At 42.8% G+C, this 12,500-nt stretch overlaps 3 protein-coding genes, 1 long non-coding RNA gene and 2 other non-coding genes across 11 annotated transcripts in view; 3 read left to right on the top strand and 3 right to left on the bottom strand.

The window, feature by feature from the left end:
* Nucleotides 1-4,951, top strand: part of LOC113637877 (diacylglycerol kinase delta) — an 18,283-nt gene extending 13,332 nt beyond the window's left edge. For 2 of the 3 annotated variants that reach the window (XM_027138796.2, XM_027138794.2), the window contains exons 20-30: nt 1-81; nt 248-355; nt 629-742; nt 984-1,118; nt 1,199-1,353; nt 1,468-1,579; nt 1,667-1,759; nt 1,842-1,961; nt 2,212-2,329; nt 3,149-3,279; nt 3,721-4,951. The exon at nt 1-81 is cut by the window's left edge and continues 16 nt beyond it. In XM_027138796.2, coding sequence (XP_026994597.2) covers nt 1-81; nt 248-355; nt 629-742; nt 984-1,118; nt 1,199-1,353; nt 1,468-1,579; nt 1,667-1,759; nt 1,842-1,961; nt 2,212-2,329; nt 3,149-3,279; nt 3,721-3,810 — 1,257 coding nt within the window. In that variant the 3' untranslated portion in view covers nt 3,811-4,951. The remainder of the gene's footprint in view (nt 82-247; nt 356-628; nt 743-983; nt 1,119-1,198; nt 1,354-1,467; nt 1,580-1,666; nt 1,760-1,841; nt 1,962-2,211; nt 2,330-3,148; nt 3,280-3,720) is intronic. The other variant, XM_027138797.2, reaches the window with a different exon arrangement.
* LOC125145883 lies at nt 2,159-3,042 on the bottom strand. Its single transcript, XR_007144349.1, has 2 exons — nt 2,995-3,042; nt 2,159-2,895 (listed from the first exon to the last, which is right to left on the bottom strand). It is a non-coding gene; the product is annotated as an uncharacterized LOC125145883 (long non-coding RNA).
* A 589-nt stretch (nt 4,952-5,540) lies between the features above and the next one.
* trnag-ucc lies at nt 5,541-5,612 on the bottom strand. Its single transcript has one exon. It is a non-coding gene; the product is annotated as a tRNA-Gly (tRNA).
* A 239-nt stretch (nt 5,613-5,851) lies between these two features.
* Nucleotides 5,852-5,923, bottom strand: trnag-ucc. The gene has a single exon. It is a non-coding gene; the product is annotated as a tRNA-Gly (tRNA).
* A 400-nt stretch (nt 5,924-6,323) lies between these two features.
* On the top strand, nt 6,324-9,970 carry LOC113637878 (integrin-linked kinase-associated serine/threonine phosphatase). 4 transcript variants are annotated; one of them, XM_027138799.2, is made up of 10 exons: nt 6,324-6,634; nt 7,305-7,403; nt 7,494-7,611; nt 7,705-7,811; nt 8,267-8,360; nt 8,499-8,586; nt 8,759-8,889; nt 8,975-9,094; nt 9,203-9,284; nt 9,671-9,970. In XM_027138799.2, the coding sequence occupies exons 1-10, from the start codon at nt 6,586-6,588 to the stop codon at nt 9,809-9,811; spliced, it is 1,029 nt and encodes a 342-aa protein (XP_026994600.1). In that variant the 5' UTR covers nt 6,324-6,585; the 3' UTR covers nt 9,812-9,970. The 4 variants fall into 4 exon arrangements, with proteins under 4 accessions (XP_026994600.1, XP_026994599.1, XP_026994601.1 ...); XM_027138800.2 differs by having other exon boundaries at nt 6,325-6,634; nt 7,305-7,389; XM_027138801.2 differs by having other exon boundaries at nt 6,325-6,634; nt 7,305-7,393.
* A 316-nt stretch (nt 9,971-10,286) lies between these two features.
* zgc:162872 (BAR_ACAPs and ArfGap_ACAP domain-containing protein) overlaps nt 10,287-12,500 on the top strand; it is a 10,556-nt gene continuing 8,342 nt past the window's right edge. The window contains exons 1-4 of the mRNA XM_027138848.2: nt 10,287-10,677; nt 10,815-10,900; nt 12,321-12,378; nt 12,488-12,500. The exon at nt 12,488-12,500 is cut by the window's right edge and continues 107 nt beyond it. Of these exons, the coding sequence (XP_026994649.1) occupies nt 10,848-10,900; nt 12,321-12,378; nt 12,488-12,500 (124 nt within the window). The 5' untranslated portion in view covers nt 10,287-10,677; nt 10,815-10,847. The remainder of the gene's footprint in view (nt 10,678-10,814; nt 10,901-12,320; nt 12,379-12,487) is intronic.

Here is a 12,500-nt window from a genome sequence, read left to right as displayed (position 1 = left end):
ATGATGTGGTACGGTGTGCTGGGGACCAAAGAGCTTCTTCACAGAACCTACAGAAACCTTGAGCAGAGAGTGCTGCTGGAGGTGTGTGTGTGTGTGCGTGTGTGAAAGAGAGAGGGAGTAAGATAAAAGACTTAATTCCTTGTGTGTGTGTGTGTGTGTGTGCTTGGCCTATTACTCTATTCAGTCTATTCAATAAAGTGTGTGTGTGTGTGTGTGTGTGTGTGTGTGTGTGTGTGTGTGTGTGTAGTGTGATGGAAGGCCCATTCCTTTGCCCAGTCTTCAGGGCATCGCTGTGCTAAACATACCCAGTTATGCTGGAGGAACAAACTTTTGGGGAGGGACGAAAGAGGATGATGTGAGTGAATTCATACTTCACACACACACACACACACATTTTTTTTTTTTTACTAAAGCAACTGAACATTTGTGTGTTTACTTGTGTGTTTAGATACCTTACTCAATGAGGATCCCAAGCTTTAGCTGAATGTATATACATGAATACAAGGTGTGTGTGTGTGTGTGTGTGTGTGTGTGTGTGTGTGTGTGTGTGTGTGTGTGTGTGTGTGTGTGTGTGTGTGTGTGTGTGTGTGTGTGTGTGTGTGTGCATATGCATGTCTCTGTGTTGCAGACATTCACTGCTCCGTCATTTGATGACAAGATTCTGGAGGTGGTAGCCGTATTTGGCAGCATGCAGATGGCCGTGTCTCGAGTTATCAATCTACAGCATCATCGAATAGCTCAGGTACACACACACACACACACACACACACTCTCTCTCCCTCACACACACACACATACATTTCTTACTACACAATTGGTAGAACATACAAGTACATGTGTATAAACTCATTCAATAGTAATAATGCACTGTCCCTGTGTGGTGTGTGTGTGAGAAAGAGAGAGTAAAATTTATTGTGTGTGTGATAAATGGCCTTTTCCTCTACGCAGTATTCATACAGTGAACATTCTCACTTGTCTTATAGTGTCGTACAGTGAAGATCACTATCCTTGGTGATGAAGGGGTTCCTGTGCAGGTGGATGGAGAAGCGTGGATCCAACCACCAGGATTCATTAGGATCCTACACAAGAACCGCACACAGACACTGACCAGAGATAGGGTGACAAAAACACACACACACACTCATGTAACACAGGTATCATACTGTGTCAAGCTTTTAACTTGTGTGTGTGTTTGTAGGCATTTGAGAATACTCTTAAATCATGGGAGGACAAGCAAAAGTGTGATTTTACACGGCCAGTATCCCAGCATGCAGTGCAGCCTGAGATCATCACTGAAGAGGAGATGTCTCAGATCAGTGTGTTTGGACAGACCGCAGGAGCTCTCATTCACAGGTATACACACATTACACAACATCAACATTATCACTGCTCTCACACACTGAGTTACCTTCGAGCTCTGATTGAACGCTGAGTGTGTGTGTGTGTGTGTGTGTGTGTGTGTGTCAGCATAAGGGAGATTGCGCAGTCTCACCCCAGTATGGAGCAGGAATTAGCACACGCTGTCAACGCCAGCTCTAAAGCCATGGACACTGTGTACGCCAACTCCAAGAACAACACAGTGAGTGTGTTTTTTATCTGATAAAATACCTCAGACACACACCGATGCCCGTCAGTGATAAAGGTGTGTGTTTGTGTGTGTGTGCAGGGTCTGACTTGCAGTGTAGTGCTACAGATGGTCAGTAATGTGAAAGCTCTGCACAGTGAGACGGAGCTGTTGCTCACAGGAAAGATGTGCTTGGTAAGTAGTTAGCATAAACGCACGTTAGCATGTGAGCTTGTTAGTGTGTATATGTGTGTGAGATGGTCTCTGTGCCCTGCAGCAGTTGGACCCACCACAAAAGGAGCAACTGCTTGCTGCGTTATCATCCGTTGCGCTGCAGCAGCGCAGACTCCTGGAGATCAGCTGGATTAGCGCGGCCATCGACCCGACAGATGACGAGGTACACACGCTAATAACGTTATAAAATGTATAAATGCTAACCAATCACCAATCACATAGCTGCTAATCCCCACCTCCGGAAATAAACAGAAACAAGCTACAGCTACCACTAATCATAAAAACACATTGCTAGATACAATGACCAACTATAGCAAACTGTTATTGCTAACAGACTGTGCTAACAGACTGTCTAATTCTTGTGTGTGTGTGTGTGTGTGTGTGTGTGTGTGTGTGTGTGTGTGTGTGTGTAGGGACATTCTTTAGATTTTTCCAAGCGTAGTAGAAGTGCTAAATTTCGGCTAGTTCCCAAATTTAAGAGGGACAAGAACAACAAGAACAGGGAGATGTACACCACTCTCAACATGCCTGGTATGTATTACCCCATGGTACCCTGGTAGGAACTGCCCCAGAATTATTTCACCGTTCCATTACTGTATGACATCATCTTGATCTTATGTTAACTGTAGAGGTTTGTACCTCAGAATTACCTCAGGATTCCCTCTCAGTTCTCTCAAAATTACCTCAGGATTTCCTCTCAGTTCTCTCAGAATTACCTCAGGATTCCCTCTCAGTTATCTCAGAATTACCTCAGGATTCCCTCTCAGTTCTCTCAGAATTACCTCAGGATTCCTTGAATTACCTCAGGATTCCCTCTCAGTTCTCTCAGAATTACCTCAGGATTCCTTCTCAGTTCTCTCAGAATTACCTCAGGATTCCCTCAGTTCTCTCAGAATTACCTCAGGATTCCCTCTCAGTTCTCTCAGAATTACCTCAGGATTCCTTCTCAGTTCTCTCAGAATTACCTCAGGATTCCCTCTCAGTTCTCTCAGAATTACCTCAGGATTCCCTCTCAGTTCTCTCAGAATTACCTCAGGATTCCCTCTCAGTTCTCTCAGAATTGCCTCAGGATTCCCTCTCAGTTCTCTCAGAATTACCTCAGGATTCCCTCTCAGTTCTCTCAGAATTGCCTCAGGATTCCCTCTCAGTTCTCTCAGAATTGCCTCAGGATTCCCTCTCAGTTCTCTCAGAATTACCTCAGAATCACCGCAGTTACAATTAGATTGTGAAAGATTAGATTAGAAAAGTGTTTTTTTAAATTTACACTTCAGTATATTGTACATGACTTGTGACCTGTGTGTGCATAGTGTGCATTACGTACAGTGTGTGTGTGTCTGTGTGTCTGCTCAGTAAATCAGTGGGGAGTGGAAGAAGTGGCATGCTGGTTGGAGCAGCTCTGTCTGTCAGAATATAAAGAGATTTTTATCAGACACGACGTGCGTGGACCTGAACTGCAGCACCTAGAGAGAAGAGACCTAAAGGTAAGTCCGTGTGAGTGCGTGTGAGTGCGAGTGAGTGCGTGTGAGTGCGTGTGAGTGCGAGTGAGTGCGAGTGAGTGCGAGTGAGTGCGTGTGAGTGCGTGTGAGTGCGAGTGAGTGCGAGTGAGTGCGAGTGAGTGCGTGTGAGTGCGAGTGAGTGCGTGTGAGTGCGTGTGAGTGCGAGTGAGTGCGAGTGAGTGCGAGTGAGTGCGAGTGAGTGCGTGTGAGTGCGTGTGAGTGCGAGTGCGTGCGAGTGCGTGCGAGTGCGTGCGAGTGCGTGCGAGTGCGTGCGAGTGCGTGCGAGTGCGTGCGAGTGAGTGCGAGTGAGTGCGAGTGAGTGCGAGTGAGTGCGAGTGAGTGCGTGTGAGTGCGAGTGAGTGCGAGTGAGCAGTCCACTGCATATTCAGCTCAGGATCTTCACTGTGTCCCCTTTCTCTATCTCAGGACCTGGGTGTAACGAAGGTGGGTCACATGAAGCGAATCCTGCAGGGAATCAGAGATCTGAATCGTAACAGCACAGCCAGTGAGGCTTAGACTCTCTGAGCCAATCACACACTCAGAGGGGTGGGACCAGCCTCAGCACAGCCAATCAGTTCAGAGGGACCAGTGCAGTGATGTCACTCAAATCACGGCTCAGCTCAGTGCCTTCATTTCACATTTGGGACATCAAACTCTACTGCCAGCCTGTGTGTGTCTGTGTGTCTGTGTGTCTCTGTGTGTCTCTGTGTGTGTTTGTGTGTGTTTGTGTGTGTGTGTGTGTGTGTGTGTGTGTGTGTGTGTGTGAGAGAAGGAGGAATGGAGTGGTAAATAAGAGCCATCATTAATCAAAGGGCTAAAGACTTATGAAAGTGAATTTGGAGAATGTGCTGTTATAACTAGCCATTAGCAAAAAAAAAAAACAACAACAACAAACATATCAGGAATCTGTCTAATCTAACCACTGCGTCAAGACAATCAAGTGATGATCATGTGAGAACTATATTGGTCCATCAGATACAACCACAATCTACCTGTGTGAGTGTGTGCGAGTGAGAGAGAGAGCTACACTATTCAGTGTATAAAATCCTATATCAGTGTTGGGGTTTGTGTCGGCGTATAAGGTTTATCTTGTCTGTAGTTTGAGTGAGAAGTCCTCAGTTAAATTAAAAGTCCTGACTCGTTGAAGTGAACTGTGCAGTGGTGCATCTTGCTGTGCAGGATGTTAAAGTCTGTAATTAAACTTGATCATTAACCAAAGCTCCAAGTGTCATATGAACACAACCACTCAGAAATTCATGATCACAAGAACCGGCTTCTTTTCCCCTCCAATCATACTGAACACGTCAGGAACAGAAAGTGTTAGAAGATGGGAGTCATAGAAAGTCCATTTTTGTTTGATACCCAACTTCTGTGATGGTATTAAAATCTAAATAAATCAGTTCTGTCTGTGGATCAGTACAGGTGCAGTCACTGAACACCACATTTAAAAGCCTGATTAACACAAATATGATTGAACATGAATGATCAGAGGTGTGTGTGTGTGTGAGAGAGAGAGTTAGCGATTAGCCATATCATTGTCCCGTAGTGTTTGTGTTCAATATTTATTAAGCTCTGTGTGTTTTGTACAAAGCTCTGTATGAGTGTACATACAGTCCTCATGTAGAAACTGTCTATTAAACCAGCACTAAGTTACAAAGGTTGTGTTTGTATGTCTATTTTATATTTGTGTGTGGATTTTAACACTTGTTATACCACAACATTTCTATATTCTGATTGGCTAGAAGGTGTTAAAAAACACTAATTCTGCTTTGTCACACACCACATGACATCACCTTGTTGATTATTTTCCTATAGAGGCATGCACCAAAGTGTTTTATTCTTTACTAAGCATCTTAACTTATTAAGGTCAATCAAATCATTATGAAATCAAGTTTTATTTGTCACATGCACATACATACAGAGTACGTCATGAAATGCAGTGAAATGCTTTTTACGTCTGTCCAAAAAAGGAATGGAATTAAGGATATAAATAAAAACCAAAAGGAGGTAGATAAATAAAAGTATAAAATATGTGAAAATATATGTTTATACATAGATGCGTATGGTAGATATTTGCAGTACAAATTAAAATGTGTGTAAAAGGTGTGGGTGCAGGTCCAGTACATCCTCACCTTTGTTGAACTGTACGCTAGCTAGGCCCCAGACAAACAGGTCAATTTAAGAAGCCATTAAACTAGAGGACGTGGTTTCAAATTAAAGTGGAAAAGAATGAAAAAGAGTTTTTTTGCGTTGGCCGGGAATCGAACCCGGGTCAACTGCTTGGAAGGCAGCTATGCTCACCACTATACCACCAACGCACGGGGCATAAAGCCTTACTTAAGTGCAGACAGACGTGTGGAGAAACTTTAAACTCAGCAGAAAGATGAATCCTTTTCCGTCTGAGATGAAACTATAGTTGTGTTCTCACTGCTAGAATTTGCTAAAAGGAAAAATCATGACTTAATAATAATAATAATAATAATAATAATAATATCAAATGACTACTGTAACAGAAGTTATATTTCATTATCATACACTATAAAAAAAAACCACATACTGCGTTGGCCGGGAATCGAACCCGGGTCAACTGCTTGGAAGGCAGCTATGCTCACCACTATACCACCAACGCGACACAGCGACCACCTTGTCTATATCAGCCTTAATAATGTTTAAATCCTCTCATAAATTAAAGTAGCGCTATTATTTATTTATTTTTATTTATTTATTTAAATTTTCTGGTTTGTTCACATTATTTATTGTTTAGCTTTATTCACTTTTTTGTTTATTTATTTTATCTTTTGTTTTGGTTTATTTAATTAATTTATTGTATTTTGTTTAAAACGTTATTTATTTATTCTGTTTTATTGTTTATTTTATTTATGTTACAATATCACGAATGCTAACACAGCCAGGTAGTTTGAGCAGTGAACACTCGGGCTGTAATACCATATGACTCCGTCCTCCCTACATCAACGCACTACACTCACTCACTCACTACAACCACGTCTCCGCTCCCTATGTAGTGATCTTATATATCATGTGTATCGGTTTGGGATCGAACCCGAACTAACGCTGGGCGTGAGGACGAAATCTTAAAGCTTTGTGAAAAGAAAGTTATTTACAGGAATCGCAAAAGAATCATTTACGGGCTAATCAACGAACTGGAAATATAAAGTGAAAAGGACATTTATTTCGTATTAAAATGTTCGATTAGCTAAAGTACCGGATCGAACCCACGATTAGCGTTAGATATTACCGCAGCTTGTCCTTTTTTTACTCCTGTATTTACAGATGGATTTATTTGCAGATCTTCCTGCTCCTACTAACAACTCGAACTCGGGTAAGAAGACACGTGTAGAGACGTAGGGAGCTGTATTTGTTGTGTTTTTCTCAACTGTTAGCTCACGTGTTCTGTCGAACGTTGTAGACGCTAGAGCTAAACACAGCTAGCATGCGTGCTAACGACGCTAGCTAATGTTTGTTAGTTAACTGGCTCTTTTGTGAAGATTATCCAATTATATATATATATATATATAATGTATTAAATAGTGTGTATGTAAGTGTAAGTTTGTTGTGAGTAAATCAGCATTGTGGGTAAAACAAAGCACCAAACAGTGCACGAAAGTCTTAGCTTAGCTTAGCTTAGCTTAGTAAACAAAGCTTGAGGGATCTGTGGATCTTGTCGCTTTTTTTGCTCGGTTCTTTGATGTGTACTGCATAAGTCTTACGTGAACAATCTAAACATTTATATATTTAATATAATAAATAATTTATTCTCTTGCTTCAGTGGATAATCTCACCTGGATACTGTAATTCTGTAGCTAAAACCTGCCGTTGTATCCATAATGACCGTGAAGTGTTCAGTTAAACTTTAAACACACTAAGTCTGTACCTTACAGTCTGTATTTAACACTGTAAAGTTTACTCTCCCATTAATGACAGTCTGCTTATCTGCATTTCTCTAAAATTGTGGTTGGTGTGTGTGTGTGTGTGTGTGTGTGTGTTTTCAGGTAAAGATGAAGACAGTGTGCAGGACAGAGGAGAGAAGAGACACAGGGACACGGACTCGGACGACGAACAGAATAAGACGGAAAAGAAAGTTTGTAAAGGTTTTCAGCATTTACACACTCGCACACCAATAGACAGGGTGTGTCTGAGTGTGTGTGGATGCGTTCATATTGTGTGTGTTTGTGTTGCAGGACTGGCAAAGCTCAAGGGTTTTGTTGCAGCGCGACGTGGTGAGCGAGAGGACATGCAGGACGCTCATGTCATTTTACCAAACCTCCATACATATACAAACACACTGTCTACACATGTGTGAGTAAATACACACACACACACACACACAACATAGTGAATCACACAGCTGGAGTCTCTGCTCACACTTTGTGCGTGCGCGTGTGTGTGTAGGTCCAGGCTGGCATATTTTGCTGTGTTTGATGGTCATGGTGGTGCGCGAGCATCTCAGTTTGCTGCTGAACATCTGCATCACACACTGCTTAACAAATTCCCTAAAGGTGGGTACACACACACACACACACACACACATGTATTTTAACACTCTATATTGCACTACTTGACACATAACTGGCTGGTGGCATAGACACCCACTCACTTCTTTCTTGCCCAAACACACACATTTATTTGGGTCCTGAACATTTCATCAGTATGTAAAACCCTCAGACATATAAACCAACCTTAAGTCTGAACCAGAACGAACCGGATCTGATGTTTACAGGTGAGATTAGTCACAGTCTCTCACCACTACATCCTAATAACTGGCCCCTTGATCACAGCTGGTCATGTGAAGTGATTCACACCCTCCATCTTCCCTCACTCACACACACCATCACACACCAAGACATCATCATTCTGACCAGTCATTCTGTTCTCACCATCACTGGGTGACGGGATGGTGCCACACCTGAATAGATTTGATGTTTAAATTCTCTTTACTCTGTGTTACGGTAAGGAGAATTCGAAAATTTGGATAAATTGGTGAGGAAATGTCTGCTCGACACGTTTCGCCACACGGATGAGGAATTCCTGAAAAAAGCCTCTAGTCAGTAAGTGTTTGCATGTGAGGAAGCTTTAATCCACATGAACATTGCATCACCTTGCTTTTCTTTCTATATTTATATTAATGATGTAACAAAGCTTTACGTTATTAGAGCCAACATAATTTACATTTGTGTGTGTTGTAGGAAGCCGGTATGGAAGGACGGCTCCACAGCTACGTGTATGTTGGTCGTGGATGATGATCTGTATGTGGCCAATCTGGGAGACAGCAGAGTGAGCACTTTTTGAGTATATTTAGTATGTGACTGATTTTTCGTTGTGTGTGTGTGTGTTCTGTTCGCTCAGGTTAACGTTAGCGGGTTCGGTTTACATGTTAAATTCGATACAACCGACATCATTTCTGACTCGCGAAGATACTGTACTTCTGCTCGTTTGTGTAATTCAGGCAGTGCTATGTCGTATGGAGCTCACTGATGATGGAGAGGAGAGGTGTGTGTGTGTGGCTCTCAGTAAAGAACACAATCCAACCATTTACGAAGAGCGCATGAGGATACAGAGAGCAGGAGGAACCGTCAGGTGGGATTAAGGTTTGTGTAACTGTGGGTACGGATCCGACTGAAGCCGGACGATGTACTGAAAATGTGTGTGTGTTTGTGCACAGAGACGGACGTGTGTTAGGTGTGTTAGAAGTTTCCCGCTCCATCGGTGATGGTCAGTATAAACGCTGTGGAGTGATTTCAACACCTGACCTGAGACGCTACACACTCTGCTCTAAAGACAAGTGAGACTGACACACACACGCACACCATACTTCCTGACTTATTCCTCATTATGTTCGTGCTGTATCTCCATGGTAGTGTGTGTGAGTTGTGTGTTAATGTGTGTTCAGGTTTGTGATTCTGGCCTGTGATGGACTTTTCAAAGTTTTCTCAGCAGATGAGGCTGTTCAGTTCATCAACAAAATTCTACAGGTGGGTGTTTGTGTGTGTGTGTGTGAATGTTTTTGTACACATTATATAAGTGTTGTTTTGTGGTCAGATGATGATGGAGATGGAGGTTTCAGATTAGCGGTAAGGTTTTGGTCCGTGTATGATGACGGTTTCAGGGGATTGCTGTCATTAATAGAACAATAGAGATATGGGGCTTGAGGTTTGGGATGAATTAATGATTACGCAGGTTTGAGACTGATTCATGGTGTTTGTGACACTGTAAGTTTGGGATCAATTGATGGCTGCACAGGTTTGAGGCCGTTCAGGCCAGCAGTGGACTCTGTGCTAGGTTTGATATTTGGGTCAGCAGTGTTTACACTGTAGCTTCACCTGATGTCAGACTCTTCTTCTCCGCTTCTGTCATACAGGACGAGTCTGAGGAGATGAAGGAGGAGCAGACTGTGGAAGACGGGCGTTATGAAGCTGCGTGTCAGAAACTGGCTACCGAGGCTGTGAGGCGAGGCTGTGCGGACAACGTCACTGTCATCCTGATCTCCATTGACTTCTGACACATTTCTCTTTCTCTCTCATTCTCTCTTTCTCACACACACACACACACCCCAGCTGAGTGTTTAGGCTTCTCATTGCATTTTATTCATGTGGACATTTCTAAAAGTCTTTCACTCAGTCTGGGGATATTCCGTCAAATAAAAATCTTGCCAATGTCAGATATGCTGTTTGTTTGTGTTTATTGCATTGTTAGATGGAAAGGAAGGCACTTTATCCCCATGAATCTGCTGCCAACGTCAGCATTTAATTCTTTATATTAAACCAAACTAAACTTTGGCCTTATATTTTGTTGCTGCTAACAAACAAAAGAACAACCAGCCACGTGGTTAACATTAAGCTAGATACTGAATCGCTATTGGTGGATTTGTGGCTCCGCCCCTTTCAAAGACATTAGCAAGATAAAAGTTCGTATTTATAGAGATATAGAGAGAGTAGATTGGCTGAACCTCGTCCTAGTCGTGATGTGTTTTGGGAACTTTAAACGTTTTTTTAAGGCAAAATATTACACCGTTTTACAGTAATAACCTTCTGTTATTTACACTTTTAAAACATCATAAATCAGCACTGCACCATTAAATAAACACCATTAAAAGTCCTCTAGTGATGACGCATGGTATGAAACTGCACATTGACCGAATTATACTGGAAAAAAAACAAACAAAACACTAGCTAACAAATTAGCAACAGAGACACCGTAAATAGTGCAATTTAATATTTAATGCCACCGAGTGCGTTTCAGGGCGGAGATTTAGTGTAGGTTGTGTAGGATGAAGCGGATGAAGGGGGGCTTTTATTTTGACAGGCGGTGAAACGGAGACCTGCTGCTTCACCCTGAGCAGAAAAACGGTGGAAAACAGACCAGCTGGTAGGTTTCAGGCTTTATATAGTGAAGAATATTTATTATTAACGTTATTAAAGTTGTCACAGTGTCGCTCATCTGCACATAACGCAGCAGTGATTCATTAAGAGTTAATAAATACAGTATTAATAATGATGTGTTAGAAACCGGACGCCCTGTGAGCTGTAAAACCCGGAATGGATCACTTCCTGGATTTTGAGGATTGTATCCGTGACTCTCCGGTTTTCAGGTACAGACCGCTTTACGCATCCATTGAAGAGCTTCCTGTTGATCTGAACAATTAGATTTAGTTTTCTTCTCTTTTACTGATTATCACCTTTATTTATACCTATAACAAAAGCTCACAACACAAACACGTTGCCATTTATTTAGTCTGAAATAACCACCGAATAATTCAGTCAGTTATCGCAGAGTGTCCGTGTGTCAGTGTATCACAGTGTCAGTGTATCACAGTGTCAGTGTGTCAGTGTGTCACAGTGTCAGTGTGTCAGTGTGTCACAGTGTCAGTGTATCAGTGTGTCAGAGTGTGTCACAGTGTCAGTGTGTCAGTGTGTCACAGTGTCAGTGTGTCACAGTGTCAGTGTGTCACAGTGTCAGTGTGTCAGAGTGTGTCACAGTGTCAGTGTGTCAGTGTCCGTGTGTCAGTGTATCACAGTGTCAGTGTGTCAGTGTATCACTGTGTCAGTGTGTCAGTGTCCGTGTGTCAGTGTATCACAGTGTCAGTGTGTCACTGTGTCAGTGTATCACTGTGTCAGTGTGTCACAGTGTCAGTGTGTCACAGTGTCAGTGTATCAGTGTGTCACAGTGTCAGTGTATCACTGTGTCAGTGTGTCACAGTGTCAGTGTATCAGTGTGTCAGTGTATCACAGTGTCAGTGTGTCAGTGTGTCACAGTGTCAGTGTGTCACAGTGTCAGTGTATCACAGTGTCAGTGTATCACAGTGTCAGTGTATCACAGTGTCAGTGTGTCACAGTGTCAGTGTATCACTGTGTCAGTGTGTCAGAGTGTGTCACAGTGTCAGTGTGTCACATTGTCAGTGTGTCACATTGTCAGTGTGTCAGAGTGTGTCAGAGTGTGTCACAGTGTCAGTGTGTCACATTGTCAGTGTGTCACATTGTCAGTGTGTCACATTGTCAGTGTATCACAGTGTCAGTGTGTCACAGTGTCAGTGTGTCTCAGTGTCAGTGTGTCAGAGTGTGTCACAGTGTCAGTGTATCACTGTGTCAGTGTGTCAGAGTGTGTCACAGTGTCAGTGTATCAGTGTGTCAGTGTCTGTGTGTCACAGTGTCAGTGTGTCAGTGTATCACTATGTCAGAGTGTGTCACAGTGTCAGTGTGTCACAGTGTCAGTGTGTCACAGTGTCAGTGTGTCACAGTGTCAGTGTGTCAGTGTGTCACAGTGTCAGTGTATCACTGTGTCAGAGTGTGTCACAGTGTCAGTGTGTCACAGTGTCAGTGTATCAGTGTGTCAAGTGTATCACAGTGTCAGTGTATCACTGTGTCACAGTGTCAGTGTATCACAGTGTCAGTGTGTCACAGTGTCAGTGTGTCACAGTGTCAGTGTGTCTGAGTGTCACAGTGTCAGTGTGTCAGTATATCACAGTGTCAGTGTGTCAGAGTGTCATCCTCTTTCTCACATCATTTCTTCAGGCTGTCTTTGGAGCGTCGTGAGAATGATCTCGAGGAGCTGGAGAGTCGCATGGAGAAGGTACAGTTTACCTACAGTAACACACACCACACACACACACACACACCATGTTTTTATAATTGTGTATCACATTATACCTGAGTGTCTGTCCTCGATTGTCTCTCTGTAGGTGATAAGGTCGT

This window comes from Tachysurus fulvidraco, chromosome 11 (genome assembly GCF_022655615.1).
Source record: "Tachysurus fulvidraco isolate hzauxx_2018 chromosome 11, HZAU_PFXX_2.0, whole genome shotgun sequence".
Taxonomy (NCBI): Eukaryota; Metazoa; Chordata; class Actinopteri; order Siluriformes; family Bagridae; genus Tachysurus; species Tachysurus fulvidraco.
This window is presented reverse-complemented; position numbering and strand designations above follow the sequence as displayed.

Coding starts and splice junctions, on each gene's coding strand:
- LOC113637878 (XM_027138798.2), top strand. CDS start 6,586: ATGGATTTATTTGCAGATCTTCCTGCTCCTACTAACAACTCGAACTCG. Junction 8,361..8,498: donor CTGAAAAAAGCCTCTAGTCA/GTAAGTGTTTGC, acceptor TGTGTGTTGTAG/GAAGCCGGTATGGAAGGACG. Junction 9,095..9,202: donor ACACTCTGCTCTAAAGACAA/GTGAGACTGACA, acceptor ATGTGTGTTCAG/GTTTGTGATTCTGGCCTGTG.